At 37.8% G+C, this 25,964-nt stretch overlaps 2 protein-coding genes and 1 long non-coding RNA gene across 10 annotated transcripts in view; 2 read left to right on the top strand and 1 right to left on the bottom strand.

Moving 5' to 3' along the window:
• Positions 1 to 19,481, top strand: part of XPNPEP3 (X-prolyl aminopeptidase 3) — a 21,863-nt gene extending 2,382 nt beyond the window's left edge. Inside the window, exons 2-12 of one of the 8 annotated variants that reach the window (XM_087968279.1) lie at positions 1,310 to 1,426; positions 2,994 to 3,115; positions 5,174 to 5,572; positions 7,504 to 7,706; positions 8,230 to 8,292; positions 9,947 to 10,060; positions 13,627 to 13,712; positions 14,192 to 14,375; positions 16,295 to 16,415; positions 17,050 to 17,195; positions 18,886 to 19,481. In XM_087968279.1, coding sequence (XP_087824405.1) covers positions 5,230 to 5,572; positions 7,504 to 7,706; positions 8,230 to 8,292; positions 9,947 to 10,060; positions 13,627 to 13,712; positions 14,192 to 14,375; positions 16,295 to 16,415; positions 17,050 to 17,195; positions 18,886 to 18,912 — 1,287 coding nt within the window. In that variant the 5' untranslated portion in view covers positions 1,310 to 1,426; positions 2,994 to 3,115; positions 5,174 to 5,229 and the 3' untranslated portion in view covers positions 18,913 to 19,481. Of the gene's footprint in view, positions 1 to 1,309; positions 1,427 to 2,993; positions 3,138 to 5,173; positions 5,573 to 7,503; positions 7,707 to 8,229; positions 8,293 to 9,946; positions 10,061 to 13,626; positions 13,713 to 14,191; positions 14,376 to 16,294; positions 16,416 to 17,049; positions 17,467 to 18,793 lie in introns of those variants that run through there. The other 7 variants (XM_087968278.1, XM_087968276.1, XM_087968274.1 and 4 more) reach the window with 7 other exon arrangements.
• Positions 5,462 to 25,964, bottom strand: part of LOC113432696 (uncharacterized) — a 26,375-nt gene continuing 5,872 nt past the window's right edge. Inside the window, exons 2-6 of the long non-coding RNA XR_003373560.2 lie at positions 10,832 to 10,964; positions 9,116 to 9,165; positions 8,533 to 8,671; positions 8,003 to 8,156; positions 5,462 to 5,560 (exon numbers count right to left, since the gene is read on the bottom strand). This is a non-coding gene — a long non-coding RNA (uncharacterized LOC113432696). The remainder of the gene's footprint in view (positions 5,561 to 8,002; positions 8,157 to 8,532; positions 8,672 to 9,115; positions 9,166 to 10,831; positions 10,965 to 25,964) is intronic.
• On the top strand, positions 11,171 to 12,953 carry LOC148130218 (uncharacterized). The gene is given in 4 exon segments (XM_087968280.1): positions 11,171 to 11,709; positions 11,711 to 12,147; positions 12,150 to 12,190; positions 12,812 to 12,953. Coding segments are annotated over 4 exon segments (987 nt in total). The 5' UTR covers positions 11,171 to 11,278; the 3' UTR covers positions 12,890 to 12,953.

The raw sequence follows: 25,964 nt of genomic DNA, 5'->3' as shown, positions 1-25,964 counted from the left end.
TAGCTCAGTCTGTCATATAAAATTTGCAATCAAACTCATAAAATTTGCTTGCAAGCAAACTCATGAAATTAACTTACAACACACCATCTATGTAAATATTGAATTTTTTATTGAAAAAGAGTAACTTTTATCCAAAATCAGGCAAAGCAGGCAGGCAGATTGAGTTGCTCACAGAATCATTCAGTGATTTATCTATCTGCCATCTGCTAGCTCAGTCTCTCAAATTTGCTTCCCATGAGTCTGCATTGAATAATAGAACCTTCAGTCCTAAGGGAGGTTCGGCTGTGCTTAAAAGCAGAGCTGAAGATCTAAAGACTAGCTAGAAAGCAAGAAATCCATTTCCTGCTTCCTAACTAATCTAAATCTCCCGGCCCAGCAGAACAACTGATGGTCGGAAAAAGGAAAAATAGCAATTTAGCAAGCAAGTTTGCCGGATAAGAAGTGAGTGGGCGGGGAGGGTTCCCACGGGCCATATGGGCGGCGTAGCCTTGTGTTTCTGCGCAGCCTGGCCTGCACAGCTTTGGGGGAGTGTTCTGGGGGTGAGATTTCTCTGTGGCCCACCAAAATTTTCTCACGGCCCACCAGTGACCACAGCCCACCGGTTGACAACCTCTGATCTAGAAAGTTAAATATACAAAATACGAACAACTATTGATAAACCATGAGTAAAAGAAATTATAGAAATACTTTATAATGACTTCTTCAATTTGTTTTCCCATCTGCTAACCTAAATATTAGTGTTTTGCATTGAACATTAAACATTGAAGGTTATTGTTAGTATCTAAGTAGTTTTGTTATGTTGTTTTTGCTTAGTTCAATAACTTGTCCTAGAAAGCATAGTGTATTCCAAATATTTAAATTTGCCTTACTGTGTGGGATTTGTAGTGTACAAGAGAACCATTCCTGGAAAGATTTTTATTTTTGATTCTGAACTTTTTGCAAAACCATTCAGTTTTGAACATTATATTTATAAATGTGTGTATTTATTGCTGAATGTATACCTCGCTTTTCAGCCTATTCCATCAGTGAAGGTTACTTATATCAATAAAAATGCAAAGTATTAGACAAACAATTAGGATCAGCCAATGAAATATATTGAAATCTTATTCTAGAACTTTCATTGCTTTTTCAGATATTCACGTTAATATTATTAGTGCAGAAGTACCTGTGAGTATTGTTGAGTACATGTTTACCTTTAAACCAAAAAGAGATGAGTGGTGTTTGAGAATGGCAAACTTCACTTTGGCTCTATCACAAATTCAAAAGGGAGAACAGTTCAGTTTGATGCTATTCTGCTGTTTCATTTTAGGCTGCAAGTTTTGTTTCTTTCGAAAATTATCCATTCAACCAGTTCAACAAAAGAAGATTCCAAACCGATATCTAGGCCAGCCTAGCCCTTTCACACATCCACATCTTCTTAAGCCAGGTAAGGATAACGGTAATGCAACTCTAAGCACATTTGCTGTAGTGAGAAACAAGTGTCCAGAGACATTAAAATCCCAAACAAGTTTGCATAAAGCTCCACTAGTGACACTTTAACATCTCACATTTTAATAGTTTTCTTAAAGAACAACCTGGAGAAAAAAAGAATTTTATATCCTTCAATGAATTCCTATTTAGAATGTTTTATGTGCCAGCTAGAAAATTCTTCCTCAAATGCTACTCGTGTTCTCTTGGATATATGTATTTGTGATAAAGTATCACAAAAATCAGGGGGGCCCAACCCCCAGTCTGCGCCCCACAAAGCCCCATCTGCTCATGCATGGAATTTAATGCATGAAACCACACACCCCAGATCTGCGGAAAAACCGTCCTCCAAGGGATCAGTCCCTGGCACCTAAAAGGTTGGGGGCTGCTGATATAAATTACCCAATCGCAAGTAATGCTTGCAAAAAAATCTACGTTTGCAACAGCTGGAAAAAGTTACAGCAATTGTTTTCCATCAGAAGAATTGTCTCTTGTCATAAGAACTACTTCCAAAGTTAGAAAACCTTGTTGAGAGGACTTTTTGTCTCATCAGATTTACAGAGGGTGGACATGAGAGACAGAAGCAGACGTGCTGCTTAGATGTGGAAATATTGAGAAACTCTAGACATTCTTTACTGGCCTTCAGATGGCCTGTAAATATAATTTTTCTTCTATGAAGGTTTTGTTCTTTTTAATCAATATATTTTATTTTAGTTCCGCATTTTGAGTGGTATTTTCTATTTGAACAATCATTTCTTATCGTTTGACAGAATAGCAGATCAAAATCAGTTAGAAATAAATAACTGTAGTTGCTTGATTCACATTTGTGAATAAGACCCAGGATCAATTTCTATTAGAAAACAGAGAAAGCATTCATCAGTGCCTGGATTTTGCATTTTTCTGAACTCAACCTTTCACTGCATATATAGTCTGTTTTATGGCATTATTTGTCATTAGTTTTGTCTTTCTCTCTCCAAACATGTAGCTTGATTTTATGCATGTTTATTGGTAAGCTATTCTTTTAATCAAATTCATTATTAATTTCTTTAATATGTTTCTATACAGAATGCCATGTTTTTCGTTGATGTGCATTATTTATCTTTTCAACTGTTAATTAAATTTATGCTTCTATGAAAGCCGATGTGAGCACTGCTAAGAAGCTTTCCTCATTTCAACTGTTTAGAAATTTTTTCTAAGATTTAGTTGTCCTTTGTCTGGTGCAGGGAACCAGAACAATTCCTTTGTTAGGCCAAAGTACTTTCTTTATTATAATTCCTCTATTACAAGTATTTTGCCAGAGTAACTGCATTCTCTTGGAAACTGACAGATCAAGACTTCAAGAGTCTTGCCTCGGTCGCTTCTTACCACTGAGAGACTCTAAGCTAAACTGTCTCTTTACTCCTTCCTCTACTCTAGCCAGAGATTCCACCACATCTTTAATATTTGAAATGTGCGATTCTCTATTAATATTGATTAGGTAATTATAATGGTATATCAATGCCACTCACATTTTATTTGTATTACAGAAAATTTCAGTAGCTGGCATCTGAGTAGATAATGTGCCCAGCCAGCATTTGTCCTTCTGCACAGTGGAAAATGTCTTATTTTCATCTTGTCTAGTGATGCTGCTGCCCAGCAACTAGTTTAGGTCAGCAAATTGCTTATTGCAAGTAGGTTAATGTTTTTAAATTAAAGTGTGTACTGTGATATAATTTATGGAAGAAAAAAGCAAAACAAAATTTTAATCTAAAAGTATATCCTATATTTTTAAATTTTTGCTTCCTTTTGAAAAGCATTTGGATAACTTTTAAAAAATGGATAGTTATCAGGTAGCAGTATATTGCTATTAAAGATGGGAAAGAGCCTGGTATTTAGTGGAACAAATGTCTCTTCCTAAAGGACACGAGAAGTCCTACAACATCAAACGAAAGTTCATCATTTTTCATCAGTTTCCTGCAGTATCAGACAAAGTGCTTTTAGGGAGATCCATGTTTAAGGAATAAAGGCAGAAACCTGTCTCTGCCAATTACTGTAATCAGTATTCACTATCATATTCCCTATGTATGTACTTCTAATACCCTCACTATTAACCAGCTACTTGTATTGCTGGTCACTATTTTAGAAGTTCCACAATCCTCTGCAGTTATTTGGATGATCATAGTCTAGAACACAGGTCCCTAAACCCCAGGCCACTGCCCACTACTGAGCCTTGAGCTTTTTAGAACTGGGCCGTGGAAGTGTGGGGCAAGCACACACATTCATGCATGTATCCCCACTCATGCGGGCAGCAGGTGAGTGTGAGCGGCATGTGTGCATGTGCACTACCACCTCTCCCTGCCCCTCCGGTCAGAGGTGGGATGTTGCTGTTTGAGAGTGGCCTGAAAACAGGCCAAAAACCAGGTGGGGGCTGAGCCAGCCAGTGATGGGATTAGCCCCAACCAGCTGAATCCTACCTTTGCCTTTGAGGTGAGTGGTCGGGAGGCGGGGCTGGGTGTGATGAGTGATGTCACCCACCCAGTCACATGACCAACTGGCCACACCTACCCAGCCAGAAAACCGGTTAAGTTGTTCCAATCCCATCACAGCCTCTGGTTCACAAAGCCAAAAAGGTTGAGGAACTCTGGTCTAGAAAATATTGCCTCTCTTTTTTTTTCTCTCTTCTCAATTTTAAAAGATGTTTTTCTAATGGGCAGAATACGACTTGGGCATCTAGCCAGAAAAATATAAAGAAAAACATTTAAAAATAGAGGCTACCAATTGTAAGTACATAGTATGTCCAGGTTTTATGCAGATATTTATATTTTTAAATGATAGGGCATATAATAAACCACCTACAGTAGCCCCATGGTGAGATGGGCAACAAATAGATTTATTAATAAAAAATATTCATTATTATGTTAACTAAATCCTTTTGATTCCACTAGAACATTTTGTTAGATTTAATGAAGATTCAGAAAATATAATTCTCACATTTTTTCAGCGTTATCTCTGTTCATTTTAATGGATTGGCTTTAATAGCTTTAATAAATACAAATCTGGTTATAGACTATGTAAAGAAAATGTTCCATTTACAATCATTTTTTTGATATTTAGTCCAGTTTTGTTAAAATATTTTTGCTTTCTGGACATTGTATTCATTGTAGATAGATTAGATTATAGATAAAATTAGATTGAATGATAAAATCTGAAGTTCTGAGAAAATTCTATATTACGTCTAATCTAATTCTTAGATACATAGCTTATTAAAGATCCTTTGTTAAATTCAGCATTATGAGCTGTGCATTTCATGGAGAAGTTATTGCTAGGTAATGAAATGTCCATACCGCTATCAAAATGTAGAGTACAACAAGCTCTACCGTCCTCTGTTCAATGTGCAAATGGTATAAAAAGGTGTTCAAGTTTACTTTTCTTTGTTCCTCTCTCTCCCAATAATCATTTTTAGTCGTAATCATTACATTAGTATTAACTGTAGCTTTTGGAATGCCTTGTGAACTGAAGTTTCTACAAACAATTTTTGTTATTAATAATAGAGAAAGAAATAATTTAGAGTTGAACTAGGAATGTGGAGACATGAGTGCAGAGAAAATGAATAAAAAAGGAAATGGACTGGCAAATGTGAGACTAATATCAAAAAGTTGTAAGCATTTAGCAGCATGAAAAAAAATGTTTCTAAAACAGAAAATGTGTTTTTGAATTCTATTTACAGGAGAGGTAACACCAGGATTATCACAAGTGGAATATGCTCTCCGTAGACACAAGTTGATGGCTCAGATACAGCAAGAGGTGCATGGGACAAATCACACAGTAATTCTGCTTTCAAATCCTACCTATTATATGAGCAATGATATTCCATATACCTTTCACCAGGACACTAATTTCCTATATTTGTGTGGCTTCCAAGAACCAGATAGTATCTTAGTGTTGCAAAGTGTGCCTGGTAGATCTTTGCCATATCACAAAGCTTTACTATTTGTTCCAAAACGAGATCCAAGCCGAGAGTTATGGGATGGGCCACGATCTGGCACGGATGGAGCAATGGCTCTCACTGGTGTAGATGAAGCATATACCATGGAAGAGTTTAGACATCTGGTATCTAAATTAAAAGGTATGAAAACAAAATAGATTTTGCACTGTATGAAATAGGATGATATTGAATCATTTCAGCAATTTGCTGTCAAGTAAAGGCATAAAAGAGAGGAGATAGAAAGCTGGATTCATGCACTGCATTACAGGTAGTCCTCAACTTATGGCCAGTTGCTGAATGCCCAAAATACAGTCATGTAATGGGTGGGGTGGTTGTCAGAACTTCAAATCCAAGATGTAAGTACATTTTGGGGGTGGAGTTGGTCATAACTTTGAACAGTTAACCAGTTGTAAGTTGACAACTACCTGTAAGTCTTAGTATGAGTTGGATTCGCCTTAATATTTGAACCCAACAATTGTGGTTCATAAAATATGGTTCATGGTAGGCATGTTATGTGAATTGCACATCAATTATTCAGTGACCTATAACTAAGGAAATAATAACTTCATGTGAGAAGTTTAACTCAATTAAAATCTTGCATTCCTAGTTTCATAAATGCCTTTATAGGAAAAAAAAACCCTCAAAAATAATAATTTCAATAGAAAGGGGAGCAAATTTATTTTTGGATTTTAATGCAAATATTAACATGCAAAGTTCATATTTTCTGAAACTATATGCCACCTGAAAAACAGTATAAAGTGCCCAACTAAATATTATTTGATTGAAAGTTTACATTTCAGAAACACATACAAATGTTTATTTAACATTATTTCTAGGTTGCCCCAATCCCAAACGGCCTTCTAGATCATGGGTATATTTTAGGGCAAAATTTGTAAAAATTATGAATAGAGACAGACAGGCTTTGGAGAGTCTTACTTTGCCCAGTCTGTAGCCACATGATAGCTGTTATGCAATAGTGAAAGTCTCCTAAGTTTGTTGGGCTTATATATATTTGATACTTGTAAATTACACAGAAGAAATGATTACTACAGAACTGTAATTAATTTTATTGGTCTTTTGTTCCAAAGAGAACATTTAAGTTCTTCTTTCACAATTCCTTTAAGAAATTTTGTAGTAGAGTCATGTATATGTGCAACATATTGAAGGTGGTAAGTAATAGGGTTAATGTACAAAAGAAAATAGCTGTCCATGCACAAGGCAACAAAAATAATTGAAAATAGCTTCTCAATTAGCTACTTAATTTGGAAACTGTTGCTTTAATAGTGCGAAAGTATATGCTTCCAACTTTTTCAAAGGATTTGCATAGTCCTACTAGGTATTTCATTTAGGGTGCATTCTTAACACACTTGAGTGTTAAAAACATTACTTCTATGTCTACATGAATGAGAATGTATTCTGAAAAGAAGAAGCTTTGTTAAATTACGGTATAGAGATTCATAACCATGGAAGTGGCTCCAAAGTCCTATCAAAAGATATTGCTAATCTGAAATCTTTAATGCAATGGAAGTGGACAATATTAAATACTATAGGAATAACTAATAGTTTTATTAAGTCAATTGAGAATAACTAATAATTTAATTCAATCAATTTATATTAACTCTAGTTTAAATTACTTTATATATTTTATCTCCTCCATTTTTGCAGTGCAATTCTTGGCACTCTGTTCAAAGACCAAGTACAGTTCTTGATCCAAAAGAATTATATATTCTTATTCAAATGTACTTGAAATCTATTTTTTTATATAAAAGATGATGCACTGGGAAAACACATGCCCTCTTTACTCAGTTAATTTAGATCCATATCTTTGTTTCTAAGGTGCTGATCTGTTAGTGGGTTACACTTCATCAATATTTCTTATTACTGATTCCTTTCAGGCAGGTTTAAAAACACTATAAAATAAAAGTAACATCTCTTATTAAGGATTCCAGTATTGATTTGAATAGTTATCTAAATTTGGCTGCAATCTGACATTTACCAAAAATACGCAAACATCTCTCCAAAGAAGAGCATAGTTAATTAAACTTAAAGTGTAACTATATTCTGTTTCACAGATGATTCTAGCACAGTTTGGTATGATGTTGCTAAACCTGTGCATCCACAGCTCCATTCTGATTATCTGCTGCATCTGGCTGAGGTAAAAGCTAAACACAACAACCGTGTTCGAGCTGTCCGGCATCTAGTGCAAAACTTACGGCTGATCAAATCTGCCACAGAGATTGAGAGGATGAAATTTGCTGCCAAAATCACTTCACAGGTATCGATCAAAGCATTTATGTTGCACAAGGTGTTAAGAAACAAAAAAGGCATGATATTGGAATTCATGCCAAAAGGAAAATGACACGTAGATATAGCTGGCATCTTTCTACTAGGATGTTTCTGTAACTGATGCTGATTATTTATTCCAGAAATAAAATATGGGGTCCTTCTCCTTGTGTTTATGGAAAGCCTTCTGTCAACAAGTACCACTGTAGTTTCTTATGTTTCACATAATAAGATTATCATCATAGAAGTTAGTGTGACAAATACCAGTGAGGAAGAAATCAAACATACCTGAACACTTTCCATAATGCATCATAATCCAAAGTGTACATTTACAGCAATGATCCAATTTATATTGCATCCCAATATGGTACATTCACCTCCTCAACCAGCTCTTCCTCACTGGTTAGAAATCAAATTAGGAGACCTGATCCTCTTGTCTCATCTTTTGGAAAATATAATGATATTTTGGGAACTTAACATATTAATTAATAGTTTTTATTACTGCATTTCAACAGGCATTCATAGAGACTATGTTTACAAGTAAAGCACCAGTGGATGAAGCATTTCTATATGCTAAGGTATGTGCTTTTTTGCATTGTGGAAAATAGTCCTTCACTGTAACCTGACAGCCAGTTTTTAGGTTATATTCACATGTGATGTGTATGCTGACATAACATGTGATAGGTTTCTATTAATCATCATGTGCTTAATTTAGAACTATTAACAAAAAATTATTACTAAAGGAGAACATCAAGAGAGACACCAGGATTTTAATAAAGTGTAGAAAGGATTTATTAACAAATTGCCTCAGTACTTACAGATGGTAAATCCCATTGAACTTGATAAGATATCCTTTTGAATAGATTTGTGTAGCGGACTACTGATAGCCTTTCATCTGAACAATGAGAGAATTTTGCTCTTCAGCACTTCCTGAACATTATCTTTCCTTAAGAATACCTGTTATAAAAGTGAAATATCAAGGAAAAATAGTGCAAATGCAAAGTGTTAATGTATTTGCACATTTTAATTTAGAGGTATTTTCCCTATAAACATTCTCTTATACATATATAGTATCTAAAAATATATTTTGGTTCTAATTAACAGTTGAGAGAACCAACAGCCACCCCCTCAAACGTAATGACAATGTGAGAATAAGTACAGATTAAAGTCTCTTCCTTTTCAAAGGAACAAAATTGAGTAGGAAATACAGCCTACAAAAAAAATTAATGTGGTTAGTACCTCCTAGTGTTTCATGTTGTTTTCATTTAGTAAAAGAAATTCTTGCCTGGTTTGCTGCTCCTAAGAAACCAATATTTGTCTATGGATATGCACCCAGATCAAGATAAATATAGGTACAGGGAGAAAGATTGGGCATAGATAGAAGCACGCAAGAAAAATTACCTTTGATTTTGCTGTTTCAAAACAATCACCAAGTTCTTGGGAGTTTTTTCCTGAAAAAAATAGACATGTTATACTTTTTGCTTCCCATAGCGTACTAGGTTTCTGTATTCACATTCTGTAGGAGAGAAGAGAAATATATGGCTTTTCAGATGGTGTTGAACAACAAAATTCCTCTCCACTAATTCCAATAACTGAAGCTGTTAGGTATTTTCCTTAAGCAGTAGCTTGCTCTGTGGATTGATATATATATATTTCCTTCAAGGAACTAAAAATACCTTTTATGTGGTTGATCATTTTTTTGTCCTCATAGCAAACTATGATGCAGATCCATTAAGTCCTTACTCACCAACAGTAATTGGGACCATACTTTCTATTGCTAAGTGATACAGTTGTAAAGCACAATGACAGATGACTTTGCTGCTTAACAATGGAAATTGTGGCATTTTCAGTTGTTGGTAAGTGAATCATCGCAAGTCATTAAACAAGGATGTCATGTAGTCCCCTTTTGTGAACTCCTGCCAGCTTCCCCATTGACTTTGTTTGTAGGAAGTTGGCAAAGAAGGATGCAAATGGTGATTACGTGCCTGCAGTGATACTGCAATTGTTATAAGTACGGTCATAAGTACCATTCATTCCTGCACTGTTGTAAGTTTGAAAAATCATGAATGATTGTTAAGCGAGGACCACCTTCCTATTCAAACATACAGTGTATCCCATATATTTTGCTACTTTGCTAGCTCAAGTATGGGCATTGGCAGAACCTTTGTGAGAAAGGGCTTGGATAAAAGCTGTGCATTTATTTCAACAATTAATGGATTATTTTATTTCCAGTTTGAATTTGAGTGCCGGGCTCGTGGTGCTGATATTTTAGCTTATCCCCCTGTGGTTGCTGGTGGCAACAGGTCCAATACCTTGCATTATGTGAAAAACAATCAACTTATCAAGGTAACTGAATGAACGCTGCAATATAATAGCATTATTATCTACTGAACCACTCCAAAAGAAATAAATCAAGATACACTGCTGTAATATATTAACTAAGCCATTTAAGAAGATTGGAATGAAACTACAGTTTTAAGAGAGGATATAATCCTGTTTCTGAGTACCTTCTTAAACTGAGTAGACCATAACCAGTTCTACTGCATTCTAGTGTGTTTCTGACTGTCCTATATTTCTAGAGGAAAAAATCTACTTCCTCATTCTATGGAGTAGAACAAAGAAATTTAGGAATAATCTTACAGTGTACTGCATATGAATCTTTTAACGAGGAAATATGGGGATTTGTATAAAGAGTATAAAAGCAATCTACCTTTGGACAGGCATGGCCCCCAATAATATCTGCTACTACTCATATGAATTGGTTGATTTGTTTCATGAGAAAAATGAATTTTTCAGGCAGCTTTCTCTTCGCCTCCTTCCCCACCAATGTGCTTGATGAATATGACCAGTATTGGCCAATAAAAGTGGGTGCAATTAAAAGATAGTACTTAAATGAAAACACAGCAACAGCTATTAAGTTAGATCAACTTTCTCATTTTGGCACTTTTCTTTGTGCTGGACTGACAGTTATTGGATTACAGAAGATAATAATAATAGTAATAATAATATAATTTGTCACCTCTTCTGTTCATCATCGCCATGACCCCCCCGTCAACAATTTTACAGAAAACTAACCTGGATTATCAAACTGCTAAAAATTCACAAAAAATCTCTCACCTGCTGTACATGGATGATTTGAAGTTATATGGAAAATTAGAAATCGAAATCACAGTTACTGACCAATACAGTTCGAATTTTCAGCACTGACATCAGCATGGAGTTCGGCCTGGACAAATGTGCCACAGTGGCACTGAAGAAAGGAAAAACCGTAGAAAGTGATGGAATCAAAATGCCCAATGGACAAACCATCAAGTGCCGCCAACCTGAAGCCTACAAATACCTGGGCATACTGTAGCTGGACAATGTCAAGCATGGGCAAGTGAAAAATGTGGTCAGCAAAGAATACACACAGAGGGTCAGAAAATTCTAAAAAGCAAACTGAATGATGGTAACACCATCAAAGCTATAAATACCTGTGCCATACCCATCATCAGATATACTGCTGGGATCGTAAACTGGGCACAGGCAGAGCTGGACAGCCTAGATAGGAAAACGAGAAAACCAATGACCATACACTATGTGCTACACCCACGTAGTGATGTTGACAGGCTATATTTGCGCAGAAAAGCAGGCGGCAGAGGACTTTTGCAAGTGAAGCAGACAGTTGAAGAAGAGAAGAATGCTCTGGCAGATTATGTGAAAGAGAGTGTTGAACCAGCTTTGATGGAGGTCAACAATAAGCTGCTCAAAGTGCAGCAAACCAAGAATCAATACAGGAAACCAGTGATGCAAACTCGGGCTGACATCTGGTGTAACAAAGCACTGCATGGACAGTTCATTAAAAAGATCCAAGGAAAAATAGATAAGGAAAAGACCTGGTTATGGCTTACCAACAAAACACTGAAGAAAGAGACAGAAGGCCTGATTCTTGCAGCCCAAGAACAAGTCATCAGAACGAATGCATTCAAAGCCAGAATAGAAAAATCTACTGATGACTTCCAAAGAAGGAGGCCAAACCATTGATCGCATACTGAACTGTTGCAAGAAAATCGCTCAGACTGACTACAAACAACGTCACAACACAGTCACTCAGATGGTCCACCAGAACTTGTGTCACAACTACCATCTGCCTGTAGCAAAGAACTGGTGGGATCATAAGCCTGAAAAAGTGGTCAAAAATGAGCATGCAAAACTACTGTGGGACATCCGAATACAGACTGACAAAGTTTTTGAACACAATACCCCGGATATCATGATTGTGGAGAAGAAAAAAGTGTGGATAGTTGACATTGCCATACCTGGTGACAGCAGAATCAACAAGAAACAACTTGAAAAAATCACCAGATATCAAGACTTGAAAATTGAACAGCAGAGACTCTGGCATAAACCAATGCAGGTGGTTCCAGACGTACTTGGCACACTGGGTGCTATGCCAAAGACCTAGGCAAGCACTTAAAAACAATTGGCACTGACAAAATCACATGTGATGACCCAGGGTGGGATACAAAAGCAACAAAGTCACAAAAACAAGTGATGTCCCTTTAATTCCTTCAACTTGGCTTCACTTCAATTATCAATGACTGGAGAAAAAACTCCCCCACAAACAGTTGCGAAAAGGAAGAACTTCCATTCAAACTCAAAATACATATAAATTATAAACAGGAAAAAACAACACAAATCACACTGAAGCAATTAATGAGACAAGGCAGGATAAGGCCTTGAAGACATACACAGATATCAAAATACACACACTGGGAAGGAAGCCAGAACTCGGATAAGAACTGACAAACTAGACATATTTTCATGCTTTGCTTCCAGCACTGGCCCATGCGCAGTTTGTCCTTTTAAACAGGCCTCACAGCTGCAGCCCATGAAGGCAATCAAGGCTCTTTCCTCCCCCATAGACCACGCCATTCACATTTCTGCCTTATCCGCTCCTTCCTGCGTGCCCTAGGATGAAGAGGGGATGGGCCTGGGTCTTCCTCTGAAAGCCCAGCTGGCCTGTGCCATTCCCCATTTTCCTCCACAACCTCCGGACCCACACTCCCACTCTCTGTCGGCTGTTCCTTCTCTCCCTCAGATTCTAACGGGTATGACATCACCATTGGTCAGCTGCAGAAGGCCACCTTACTGGGATCTGCGCGCATAATCCGCCGATACATCACGCAGTCCTAATGATTTGTGATACGAAACCCAGCATAGTTATCTCGTTTGCTGTGTACACTGTCATTTTTGTTAATGTTAATAATAATAATAATAATAATAATAATAATAATAATAATAATAATAATAATAATTAAAAACAACAACAACAACTACCTGGGTCTTTGGTTAGGACTTGAGCTGTTGAGCTACCAACCAGCCCCAAAGGCTGTGAATCTCACTAAAGATTAAATAATATTAATAATATGATTTTGGAAAAAGAAATCATGTGTTATCCCAATTGTAATTGGAGCCCTTGGAGCAATACCCAAAGGGCTACCTCCACTATTTGGAAATTCTGACTTTATCAGATTTGAATACCCTGATTCTACAAAAAACCACCCTACTTGGAACAGCTTATATCCTCCAACGCTAACAGTTCCTAGGTCCTTGGTTAGGACTCGAGCTGTTGAGCTACCAACAAGCCCCAAAGGCTGTGAATCTCAGTAAAGATTAACTAATAATAATAATAAAAAAAAATAAGAGTGATGGAAAGTGTTAAAATAAGTTGAACATCAAAGCTTGCAGAGAAGGACAGTGCACTATAACTATAAAAAGCTACACTCTGCTGAACTATTTGATGAAAAAGCAAATGTAATTTATCTCACTAAGGATAAATCCAGGTTTGTTTGTTTGTTTGTTTTAAAAAAAACTATACTGTTTAAATGAAATTCTTAAGTGCCAAGTAATTGCTTTTTCTTATGCTCCAGGATGGAGAAATGGTTTTATTGGACGGAGGGTGTGAATACTCTTGTTATGTGAGTGACATTACCCGCACTTGGCCCATCAATGGCAGGTAGGTCCTGTACCCAGCAAAGAAACATCAAGTTGGTTGCAGTTTTTCTGAAAATGTTTCATTATTGTGATTTCTTCATTTCATTATACTTCAGAATAATCCTTGCCAACACTGTAATTGCAGTTTTTAGTGCAATGTACTACAGGCATCCTGCTTCCCCTGCTCTAGAGTTGAGATATGCTTTGTGGTACTGCAAAACCAGATAATTCAGAAAAGTTTGCATGTCATTATTTCATTTCAGAATGTTAATGGCAAAATATTATTTATCAATTTCACTGATATTTTCCAAGTTAAAATTACAGAAAGATTTGAAACGAGGTGTTCAGGTATGCAGTTTTCCACCAACATTTTGGACTAGAACAAGCCCAAAGGACTGTGCCGCATAATTGTTTTGTACATGCATCTTAGCATTTAATTTTTTGCTTTTCTTTCTGCTTAAATCTCACTTGAGCTGATTTGTGTTTTTCTCTTATTGACAGGTTCACTAGTCCCCAGGCAGAGCTGTACCAGGCTATATTGGAGGTCCAGAAGTCATGCCTAAGACTTTGTTCTTCAGGTGTGAGCCTAGAAAACATCTACAATTTAATGCTAACTCTCATTGGACAGAAGTTGAAAGAATTGGGAATCCTAAAGGATAGCACTAGTGAGGGTCAGGTCTTCAAGGTACTTGGTTTCTTTGCATATCTGTTACCCTGTTATTTTACCTGGCTAAAAACAACAACAGTGAACAGTAAAAAACGTGAGCAATCCTTTAAATCAGGGGTTTTCAAACTTGACAGCTTTAAAACTTGTGGACTTCAACTCCCAGAATTCCTCCTCCAGTCATGTTAGCTCAGGAATTCTGGGAGTTGAAGTCCACAAGTCTTGCAAAATTTGAAGACTCTTGCTTTAAATCATCCCATTTAAGTTTTGAAGTTGTAATTTCCTGCAGATATACAGGTCTAAAAGAAATACAGATAGTCATAGATTTACAACCTGTCCCTTAAGAATCATTTAGACTTATGATGGACCTCCCCAGAGTTACTTACAATTTATTTTTGGAGTTAGAACACCCACCCACCCACCCACCCCAGTCACACAATCCCATTTTGGGCTCTTGGCAACTGAGTCACCTTTACTTCCAGCTTTTGACCAAAAAAAAAAAAAAAAAAAAAATTGTGGGAAATGAATTTGCTTCAGAATCACAGTATTCACTTAACCACTGTTGTAAAAAACAATTGTAAATTCAAATATGGTCACATTATGCCTCAATTTATTACTATAATTCCAGGCTCAATTTCTGTCATGAATCAAGAAGTACCTTTATTATTTGGTGATAAGTCGAAGGTTATTAGCAGTATAGTATCTCTTTCATCCAGCAGATGGCAGAATATATATGTATGTATGTATGTATGCATGCATGTATGTATGTATGTATGCATGCATGTATGTATACACACATACACATACACACACACACACACACGTACACCAATTATTTTAATTCCTCAGGAATGGTGGGATAAATACAAAATGCATCACTATAGCATTATTTTGAAATTTGGCACAAGTTGTGGGAGCCAACAGAATAAACCTTAAATATGTATTTAACCCAGCAATCCTATATTGGTCTGCCCAGTATCTCTTCTAATGGAGCAAGGAAAAACTTGTGGATCTCTGAAGAGCCACAACCTGTTGGCATAAACAATATTAGATGGAGAGAGTATGGTTTTGCATTGTACAGCTTCCAATAAAATTAGCTTAAATCAGTGGATATTTTGAACTAGTATGAACTTCTGTTTCAACAGGCAAATGTAGGAAAATATTTCATACTAAGTAAAACAGAGTGTTATGAGATGTGCTACTCTTGCAAGTTATGTATTAAGAACATTTTAAAATGGAAAGTGATCCTATCCTGGGCTTTTTTGTGTTATGCTCTTTAAGAATATTTTTATGTAATGGCTACCAAGATATAATACGTGCACTTCAACAACATAAAGTCATAGACCAACTACCTCGCAGAGTGAGGCGTACTGCTGCTTCTTGAGATTCTTGCCTACTCTGATTTGTGAAATTCACAGGAGCTGAAAAGTTTCAGAACCCCAGTAAGAATAACCTACTTGAAAAATGGTTATGTTCATGCTGGTCTGCTGGAAAAAGTGATGAGGTTTTGAACAAGAACCCAAGCTTAGGTTAACATTGCATAAAATTTAGGCAAGATACTGAAATAAATGATGGCCTCACAATTCCATGTAATATTAATTTTTACTCACAGAGGAATCTGCCAGCTAAAAGATCAAAGGTACCTTGGAGCTCAAAATAGACACTATTTGCCTTTAATACCAAACTGATTGTCATTTATATATTTTTCTTAAAGACTAGAGTCTGTTGCCCTTACAACAAACAGTAAATTTTATAGATACAAGGCAGAAATGGTGCCAACAGAAAACATAATAGTTGTATTTATAAGTAAGAACAACAAATTAATGTTATATTTCCTTTTCATTGTATGCTTCTATTACATTTTGTGCTGAAGACATATCCATCCAACATTACTCCAAATTTTGCTTGTTTTAGGAATGTATTATTTTTTTGCATCATAGGCTGTTCGGAAATACTGTCCACATCATGTAGGGCATTATCTGGGAATGGATGTTCATGATACACCTGATGTATCCCGATCAACTTTCCTCCAGCCAGGCATGGTGATTACCATCGAGCCAGGTAAAATACTGCACCAGTGAAAGCAATATAAAAAGATGTGTGTCTATGTGTGGTATCTTGAAATGAAGAATCCCCACTTATTTATGCAATTATTGCTACAATCATTTCTCAAAAATTATTTTTAAAAAATTATTCTCAAAAATTTCAGTGCAATTGTTTTTCTGTTTTGTTTTTAAATAGCTTCAGATTCTTAATATATCCTCTCTCTACTGTATCTATTATTCACCCCCATAAATGTGAGAAGGCAATCATCTTAGAAGCATTGAGAACTATCCAGAAAACACTGCCATTTGCTTTATAGATTTAACTATGAACAAGCAACCTTCATGATATTTAGTCTGTAGGAAAATAATTTAAAAAGGGTGCTTAATAGGACTTATATCAGGGTAGAGTAGCTTGTAAAAACTATTCTAATCTTGTAAGTTTGGCCCAGTATTTCCACTGCTGATATAAAATGAAGTTGTGTGTATTGTATTATATCAATTGGATCAAAATGGAGATACACTTGCTATTGATTCTTGACCTGTGGAGATAAAACTTGTCTTTTGTGCTATGCCTTCTAAACCCTGAAGGAATATACTGTATAATTTGCTAACTGAATCTGATAGATTTTGATCAGTATTTTTATTTTCAGGCATTTACATACCTGAAGATGATACAAGCGCCCCTGAACGATTCCGTGGCATAGGAATACGCATTGAAGATGATGTGGTGGTGACAGAGAATGTACCATTAATCTTGTCTGCAGATTGCCCAAAGGAGATCTATGATATTGAACAGGTTTGCAGCTGTAGCCTTTGATTGTTCTTCACTGCCTTTTATACTTTGCTCGGGTTTAGATTGGAAAATACATGTGCATATCTAACAGTTTTTCATAACTTATAGAATTGCTTAACTAGATAGAGTCACTACTAGAAAAATATTACTTGCAAGGAACTGTGTGTAAATATTTTGCAAGGCACAATTACACTATTTAAATGGGAAAATGTACATTACTGTTCAACATGTATTTTAAAGTTATGCTAATACTAAAACAGCCGATGAAACAAAATTCATTTGGTCTATTTCTTTCTCTGCTTATACTGTGATGATGTTATTTACAGAGATGTAGTGAATATCAGTTGTATTGACATTTCTCATACTGCATACGTGCCTCCATAACAATTAAATTTCAGTTTTAGTTTTTTAGTTGTAAGAGCTGAACAGAAAAGAAAAAGAGAGTTTTTCTGGATACAATAATTTCCAGTGTATAAAGGAAAAGCAAAAAAAATAAAAACCAACCCACCCTCAAACTTGAAATTAGAGGAATTTTTCCCCTTTTCAGAAGATACAAGAAGGGCTGCGGTGTTGGGAAATCCATTAATGTGAAAATGAGGGTACTACATATAAAGGACAACTAAAGATAAATCCCTGTGCAGAATTAGATGTGGCAAAGCTATTGATTACAATGTGGGTTTAAGCACACACAGTCCTGCATATATTGATATGAGGGTTTTAGTTATTAAAAATGTCAGTTTTAGGTTAAAATAATATGAACTCATTTGATAAATTCACAGTGAATCAGATCCAAGATGCTTATCAATGGAATTGTGATTGCTGTATTTTTGTTCTTTATGTACTCAACCTCTCATAGATGTGAATACAGAAGTACTTTGGGATCCAAACTATGAAAAGTACTGCATTTATATTAAATTGACCTTTTCCTTGACTAAATACCCAGAAATGATAACCCAAAAAGTGGTAACACTCCAATTTTTATATTGTGGTAAAATCTAGCAACTGATATAAGACTATTTCTGAAGTGATACAAAGCATCAGGATTTTTTTATTTGAAATTCTTACAAAATGTTTTAAGGTTGAGGTCTTAATAACACATATTATCAGAAGATCAAAACAATTAAATTGAGAAATCAACAAGTAGAAACATAAAAATAAGTACACAAATATGATTAAGGCTTAATACTATTTTAGTTGGGTCAAATCAAATTGTTTACCAAGGAATTTTTATGAAAGATGAAATGTTACATAATTATCTGGTGAATACTTTTTTTGAAGTGCTTTTTTTCATTTTTAAAAGAAAGATGCTATCTGTGTGCAATGTAATTACAGATGTGTAATATATAAAAGTGTTTTATTCTTCTAAAAAGAAAAAATATGTGTATTGGTAAAAATATAATTTCAACAATTATATTTAAAACTCAGCTTACAGAACCTTCCCCCCCAATCAGTTAACCTATTTTCTTCAATATCCTAAAATGAGAACTTTCTTGCCTTTTATCAGTGATAGCCACTGAAGATATGAATCTGTTTTTAACATATACTAAATAACCCATGACCTATTGGATCAGTGATTCAGAGATATTTTCTTTCCTAAACAGAATAACAGAATGATTGCTAGTGGCCAAACAAGCAATGGGAGTGGAAGCAATTTCCAACTACCAGCTGGCTTTTTCATTGACTTTTTTCGTAGGAAGCTAACCAGGAATTTCAGAAATGATGATCATGTGACTACAACTGACTATAGTGCCACCCCAGCACAGCTGCACTGAAGCAGTCACAAAACTAAAATTCAAACCCATACCTGTTATGACTCCCAGATTTTGGACAAATTATGTAAGTTAACCCATTTGATGTTCATTGATTCAAAAATTGTTGCCATATGATAGACCAGCAGTCTCCAATCTTTTGGGAATCAGGGACCAGTTTCATGGAGAGCAGTTTTTCTGCAGAGTGGGGGGGCATAGTTTTATGTGCTGTCTGCATCCCGCATGTGCATAGATAAGGCTTATCTGCCTTGCATGGACTGATTCCTGGCAGGCAATGGACCAGTGCCAGTCCATGCCCTGTGAGTTGGGACCCCTGTGATATACCATTTCATCCAATTGAAGGTTACAAACAGTGACAAGAGTTTTTAGTAGTACAAATAGTCCTTGATGGTTTATTGATGGTTCAAAGTTATGATGACATTGGAAAAAGTGACTTAAAACAGATAAGATAACTTTATTGTCATTTTTTTCTGTGAACACACTGACCCACATTAAAAATGAAATTCTGTTGTTTGCTCTCAAAAAAAGTACCCATACACATACATAACACATATATACACAATGCTATATACATATATATAGAATAGAATAGAATAGAATAGAATAGAATAGAATAGAATAGAATAGAATAGAATAGAATAGTTTATTGGCCAAGTGTGATTGGACACACAAGTAATTTGTCTTGGTGTAAATACTCTCAGTATACATAAAAGAAAAGATACATTTGTCAGGAGTCGAGAATCGTAAGGTACGACACTTAATGATAGTCATAGGGTACAATAAGCAATCAATCATACTAGGAAACACTCAATATAAATCGTAAGTATACAAGCGACAAAGTTACGGTCACACAGTCACAAATGGGAGTGGATGGGTGATACGGAATGATGACAAGATTTAACAGTTATAGTAGTGTAGAGTTTGTAATAGTTGAACAGGGTTGAGGGAATTATTTGTTTAGCAGAGTGATGGCTTTCGTGAAAAAACTGTTCTTGTGTCTAGTTGTTCTGGTGTGCAATGCTCTATAGCGTCATTTTGAGGGAAGGAGTTGAAACAGTTTATGTCCAGGATGTGAGGAGTCTGTAAATATTTTCAAAGTCCTCTTTTTGACTCGTGCAGTATACAGGTCCTCGATTGAAGGCAGGTTGGTAGTAATTGTTTTTTTCTGCAGTCCTAATTACTCTCTGAAGTCTGTGTCTGTCCTCTTGGGTTGCAGAACCAAACCAGACAGTTATAGAGGTGCAGATGATAGACTCAATAATTCCTCTGTAGAACTGTATCAGCAGCTTCTTGGGCAGTTTGAGCTTCCTGAGTTGGCGCAGAAAGAACATTCTTTGTTGTGCTTTTTTGATGACGTTTTTGATGTTAGGTGTGTGTTGTGATTCCGGCATCTGCTACAGGTTTTTTGAATGACAGCTCCAGCGAGGAGGACTTATATGAATCAGCAAGTTCTAACGATGAGGAGGAGATGAATGCATTTGATTTGCAAGATCGGCTTGAACCTTCAAACTCCTCCACCCTTCAATTAGGTGGTCAGCCGGGAACGGGTGATAATGAGGAACAAATGTTATCTTCAGGTGAAGAAGATGATAATTTGGATGATTGCTGGGTAGATGTCAGGACAAGACGTCTCCTGACAAGGAGGAACCAACGAGGATACAGTAGGAGAGCAGACCAGCAATTAGACTAATTAGTTACTCTATAAAGGGAGAGATATGACTTTGCACTTTGTCCGAACAAAGTGTCTATTTGCAAGAGAGAACTGAAGAGCACAGTTTGGAGGATTTTGATCTGAAATATCTTGTTGGGATTTGGATTTAATTCGTTGGAACTTCTACTTATTGGAATTATTTTGTGAAGGATTTTGATCTGAAGAATCTTGTTGAGTCTTGGATTTAGTTCGTTGGAACTTTTACTTATTGGAGCTATCTGTGAAAATTCCTGTTTGCTGCCTTTCTTTACAAGGACTGTTGCTTTCAGCCTTATCTGTTTACTTTAAAAGGTGGGACATAACATTTTCCTGTTTGCTGCCTTTCTTTACAAGGACTGCTGCTTTCAGCCTTAACTGTTTATTTTAGAAGGTGGGACATAACATTTTTGTTCGGACCTAACAGACCATCTTTGCAACAATGGATTCAACTCAAATGCAACAATTGGTGGAGCAGCAACAGATGCAAATAAATCAATTACTCCAGAGCAACGTATCCCTTCAAAATCAGGTAACACAATTATTATCGTTCGTTTGCCAATTCTCAAACTGTTTCAGCTGCAGCTGGAGTTCCCCCTGCACCCCCTGTGAGAAAATTCCGATAGCTATGCCAGATAAATTTTCTGGGCAAACGGACATGTTTTCAACATTTTTGGGTCAGTGCCAATTGTATTTTTCTGTGAGGCGGAGGATTTTCCAACCGATCGAGTTAAAATTGGCTTTATTATTAGTTTGTTAACCGGGCAGGCTGCCAAATGGGCTACTCCTTATTAGTACAAGATAGTCCATTACTGACGATTTCAGGGTTTATTCAACAGATGAACGTTATGTTTGAGAATCCAATTAAATCTCAAACTGTGGACAGAAAAATTGAGGGATATTATTCAAGGTAAACACTCATTGCAAGAATACGTTGCAGAATTTACGCTTGTTGTGTATGGACTCCACCTGGAATGAACCAGCTCACATGGCAGCATTCCAAGAGGGTTTGTCCGACATTATCAAGGATGAACTAATTCATGCAGAGCGTGCTTCAACTTTGGACACATTGATTACTCAATGCTTACGTATTGAAGCTCGCCTACAACATCGTGGGTGTAAACGGACCGTTGCAGAGCCACCTGTGTTTCCTCGTTCACGCACCCGTCTATGAGGGTTTTCCAATCAGAATTCCAGCAGAGGAGCCGATGGAGATAGGCGCACTCCGCCTCGTTTAACAGTTCAGGAGCGATCGAGAAGATTTCAGGAAGGTTTGTGCCTTTATTGCAGGGGTTCGGGACATTTGCAAATTCCTGCACTCGGAAGGGGACTCGTGGACCTGTATCAAAACCCATTGCTGGTCCGTCGGAAACGGGTAGGCCCGACCTCAGGAAACCCTAGGTCGGGCACAGTATTCACTTTCATCTCAAATTGCTGAAGTTAATTCTGGCCCTCCTCGACATTTACTTTTGGACACTCGCATATTCTTGCAATCTCGGAAGGAGGGGAATCCCTGCCGTGGCACTGGTGGATTCAGGGGCTACGACTAGCTTTATGGATTATGATTTCGTAAAACATTTCAAAGTTCCTTTAGTGCCTGTGAATCCCCCATGCAGGTGGAAACCGTAGATGGCGCGAACTCAAGTCGGGACCTATTCGCTTTGCCACCCAACCACTGCGTATGCGTATTGGGGATCACAAGGAGGCGATAAGTTTTTATATCACTTGAACCTCCATCTTCCTTTGGTGCTCGGAGTATCCTGGCTGCGTCTACGATCCGTTGGTGGCTTGGGCGCAGAACGCTGTTTCTTTTCCAAGCTTGCAATGTGTGGACCACCTGAGACATGTCTGCGCAGGCCAACATATTGTCGCTTCTGCTGCCTCGATTCCTTCAGAGCTGTCGGATTTCCCGATGTTTTCAGTGAACAGGAGGCAGATCAATTACCACCACATCGTGTTTATGACTGTCCCGTGGATTTGATACCGGACGCTCCATTACCAAAGGGGAGGTTGTATTCTTTGTCTGAGCCTGAACTAGTTGCACTTGAGAATTTTTGAATAAAAATCTAGCTCGGGATTTATTCGACCTTCGTCATCCCCTCTTTCAGCACCCGTTCTCTTTGTCAAGAAGAAGTCGGGAGAACTTCGTCTTTGTTGTGACTATAGACGCTTAAATGCTATCACTGTGAGAAATAGCTATCCTTTACCGCTCATCTCCGATTGTTGGAGCGGTTACGGAAGCTACAATTTTCACGAAACTTGACTTACGTGGAGCTTACAATTTGGTTCGGATGCGTAAGGGAGGCGAGTGGAAGACGGCTTTTGGCACTCGTTATGGTCATTTCGAGTACACCGTTATGCCATTTGGTTTGACCAACGCTCCTGCTGTATTTCAACATTTAATGAGCGATATCTTTCGAGACATGTTGGATAAGTTTGTTGTCATATATTTGGACGACATTTTGATTTATTCAAAATCTAAAGAGCAACATCTTCAGCAGGTGCGTCAAGTGCTTCAGCGTCTTCGGGGAACATAAACTTTATGCTAAATTAGAAAAATGTTTCTTTTTTTCAGTCGTCTATCGAATTCTTGGGACACATTATTTCTCCTGTGGGCATTGCTATGGACCCCAAAAGGTTGAGGCGTTGTGTAGTTGGGAAGCTCCTCGTCGGGTTAAAGATGTGCAGCGACTTTTAGGATTTGCCAACTATTATCGGACTTTCATTCCAGGTTTTGCGAAGATAATAGATCCCATAACCCAGCTTCTTTGTAAGAAGGTTCCATTTGTGTGGGGCCTCCACAACAACAGGCTTTTGACACTTTGAAAAAAGCATTTATAACTGAACCCATATTGAAGCATCCTGATCCGGATCGCCCATTTGTGGTCGAGACAGATGCTTCTAATGTCGCTATCGGAGCAGTGCTGTTACAAGCTTCGGAGGATGGCGCTCTTTTGTTTCCTTGCGCTTATTATTCTAGGAAGCTTACAGCTTCGGAGCATAACTATACCATTTGGGAAAAGAGTTGTTAGCTATTAAGGTTGCTTTTGAGACTTGGAGACATCATTTGGAGGGAGCTCGACACAAGGTGGAGGTTCGGACAGATCATAGGAACCTGGAACATTTGACCACGGCTAGGAAATTGAATCAAAGGCAGATTCGTTGGTCGTTATTTTTTGCCAGATTTAATTTCTCGGTTACTTACGTTCCAAGTGGTCAGAACCGGAGGGGATGCATTATCTCGGAAACGGAGTATACTTATGCCGAAGATCCTCTTCCTTTACGGACAGTGTTACCACCGGAATCTCTAGCCGTACTGCAGGAACCGGTAGATTTACGGGCCCAACTACGAGAGGCGCAACGTTTGGATGTGTGGACGCAGCAGAGACGGGAGGACATTGGCCCAACTTCTCCATGGTCTTTTGAAGACGATCTGCTTCGATATCGGGTTTATTATATGTGCCTACCAGACCGTTGAGGGCTCTCATCATGACACAATGTCATGATAACCCAGCCGCTGGTCATTTTGGATTACACAAGACCTTGCATTTGGTCACTCGGACTTTTTGGTGGCCTCGAGTTCGTCATGATGTGTCTTCTTACGTCGCTTCTTGCGTTCAATGTAGGCAAGCGAAAGCAGCATCCGGTGCACCTCCTGGACTTTTGCAACCCTTGCCGACTCCAAGTAGACCATGGGAGCGATCTCTATGGACTTTCTGACACATTTACCGTCTTCATCGGGGTTCACAACAGTGCTTGTGGTAGTGGATATGTTGACTAAAATGGCCCATTTCATTCCCTGTCGAAATTACCATCGTCCACTTTCTGGCTCAGTTATTTTTGCAACATATCTTCCGTCTACATGGACTGCCTGATAGAGTGGTTTCTGATCGTGGGGTCCAGTTTACGGCAGAATTTTGGAAACAGTTAATGGCGGCTTTGCAAGTGAAAGTATGTTTAGCGTCAGCGCACCATCCGGAAACTGATGGCGGGACGGAGAAGGTGATTGGGATTCTTACTCAATATTTGAGATGTTTTGTTAATTTGCGACAAAGCGATTGGGTGAAATACCTCCCGTTAGCAGAATTCGCGTTTAACAACTCGCAGCATACCTCCACCCGTGTCACGCCATTTTTGCAAATATGGGTTATCATCCGCGTTTCTTCCCATTAACTATGATGGATTCCCGGTTCCTGAGACCCGAGAGTTTTTGGAAGAACTACACGCAGTTCGCCGTCTACTGATACAACAATTGAACAAGGCAAAAGAAGATTATAAGCGGTTTGCAGATCGGTCCCGTCGAGATACACCTCCGTTAGTTGTGGGTGATAAAGTGTGGCTATCTACAAAACATCTGAAGGTCGATCGCCCTATTAGAAAACTTGATCATCGGTTTATTGGTCCGTTCCCGATTGAGGCAGTTATTAATCCCGTGGCATACCGCCTCACTTTGCCACGATCCATGCGTATTCACCCGTCTTTCATCGATCTCTTTTGATTCCTGATTCTTCTGTTTGTCGATTACGTGATTCTGCTGAACCGGTCCGTTATCATTGCCTTCTGAGGAGCCTGCTGTTGACGATACGGTGGTCGACGTCCTTGATTCCCGTTGGCTCAAAGGTCGCTTCCAGTATTTGGTCAGGAGGAGGGTAGATGACTCGGAGGTTTGTTCCTGGACGGATGCGTCTACACTTCATGCTTCGGATCTGCTTCGAGACTTTCATGCACGCTTCCCTTGAAACCGCATCCGGATCGCCAGACCCGGGGGAAGGGCCCTGCGGTGAGGATAGTGTTGTGATTCCGGCATCTGCTACAGGTTTTGAATGACAGCTCCAGCGAGGAGGACTTATATGAATCAGCAAGTTCTAACGATGAGGAGGAGATGAATGCATTTGATTTGCAAGATCGGCTTGAACCTTCAAACTCCTCCACCCTTCAATTAGGTGGTCAGCCGGGAACGGATGATAATGAGGAACAAATGTTATCTTCAGGTGAAGAAGATGATAATTTGGATGATTGCTGGGTAGATGTCAGGACAAGGCGTCTCCTGACAAGGAGGAACCAACGAGGATACAGTAGGAGAGCAGACCAGCAATTAGACTAATTAGTTACTCTATAAAGGGAGAGATATGACTTTGCACTTTGTCCGGAACAAAGTGTCTATTTGCAAGAGAGAACTGAAGAGCACAGTTTGGAGGATTTTGATCTGAAATATCTTGTTGGGATTTGGATTTAATTCGTTGGAACTTCTACTTATTGGAATTATTTTGTGAAGGATTTTGATCTGAAGAATCTTGTTGAGTCTTGGATTTAGTT

Source organism: Notechis scutatus, chromosome 6 (assembly GCF_049901735.1).
Source record: "Notechis scutatus isolate UNSWTSFEM ecotype Mainland chromosome 6, rNotScu1.2, whole genome shotgun sequence".
NCBI lineage: Eukaryota > Metazoa > Chordata > Lepidosauria > Squamata > Elapidae > Notechis > Notechis scutatus.
Note: the sequence above shows the minus strand (reverse complement) of the source record. Positions and strands in the feature narration are given on the sequence as shown.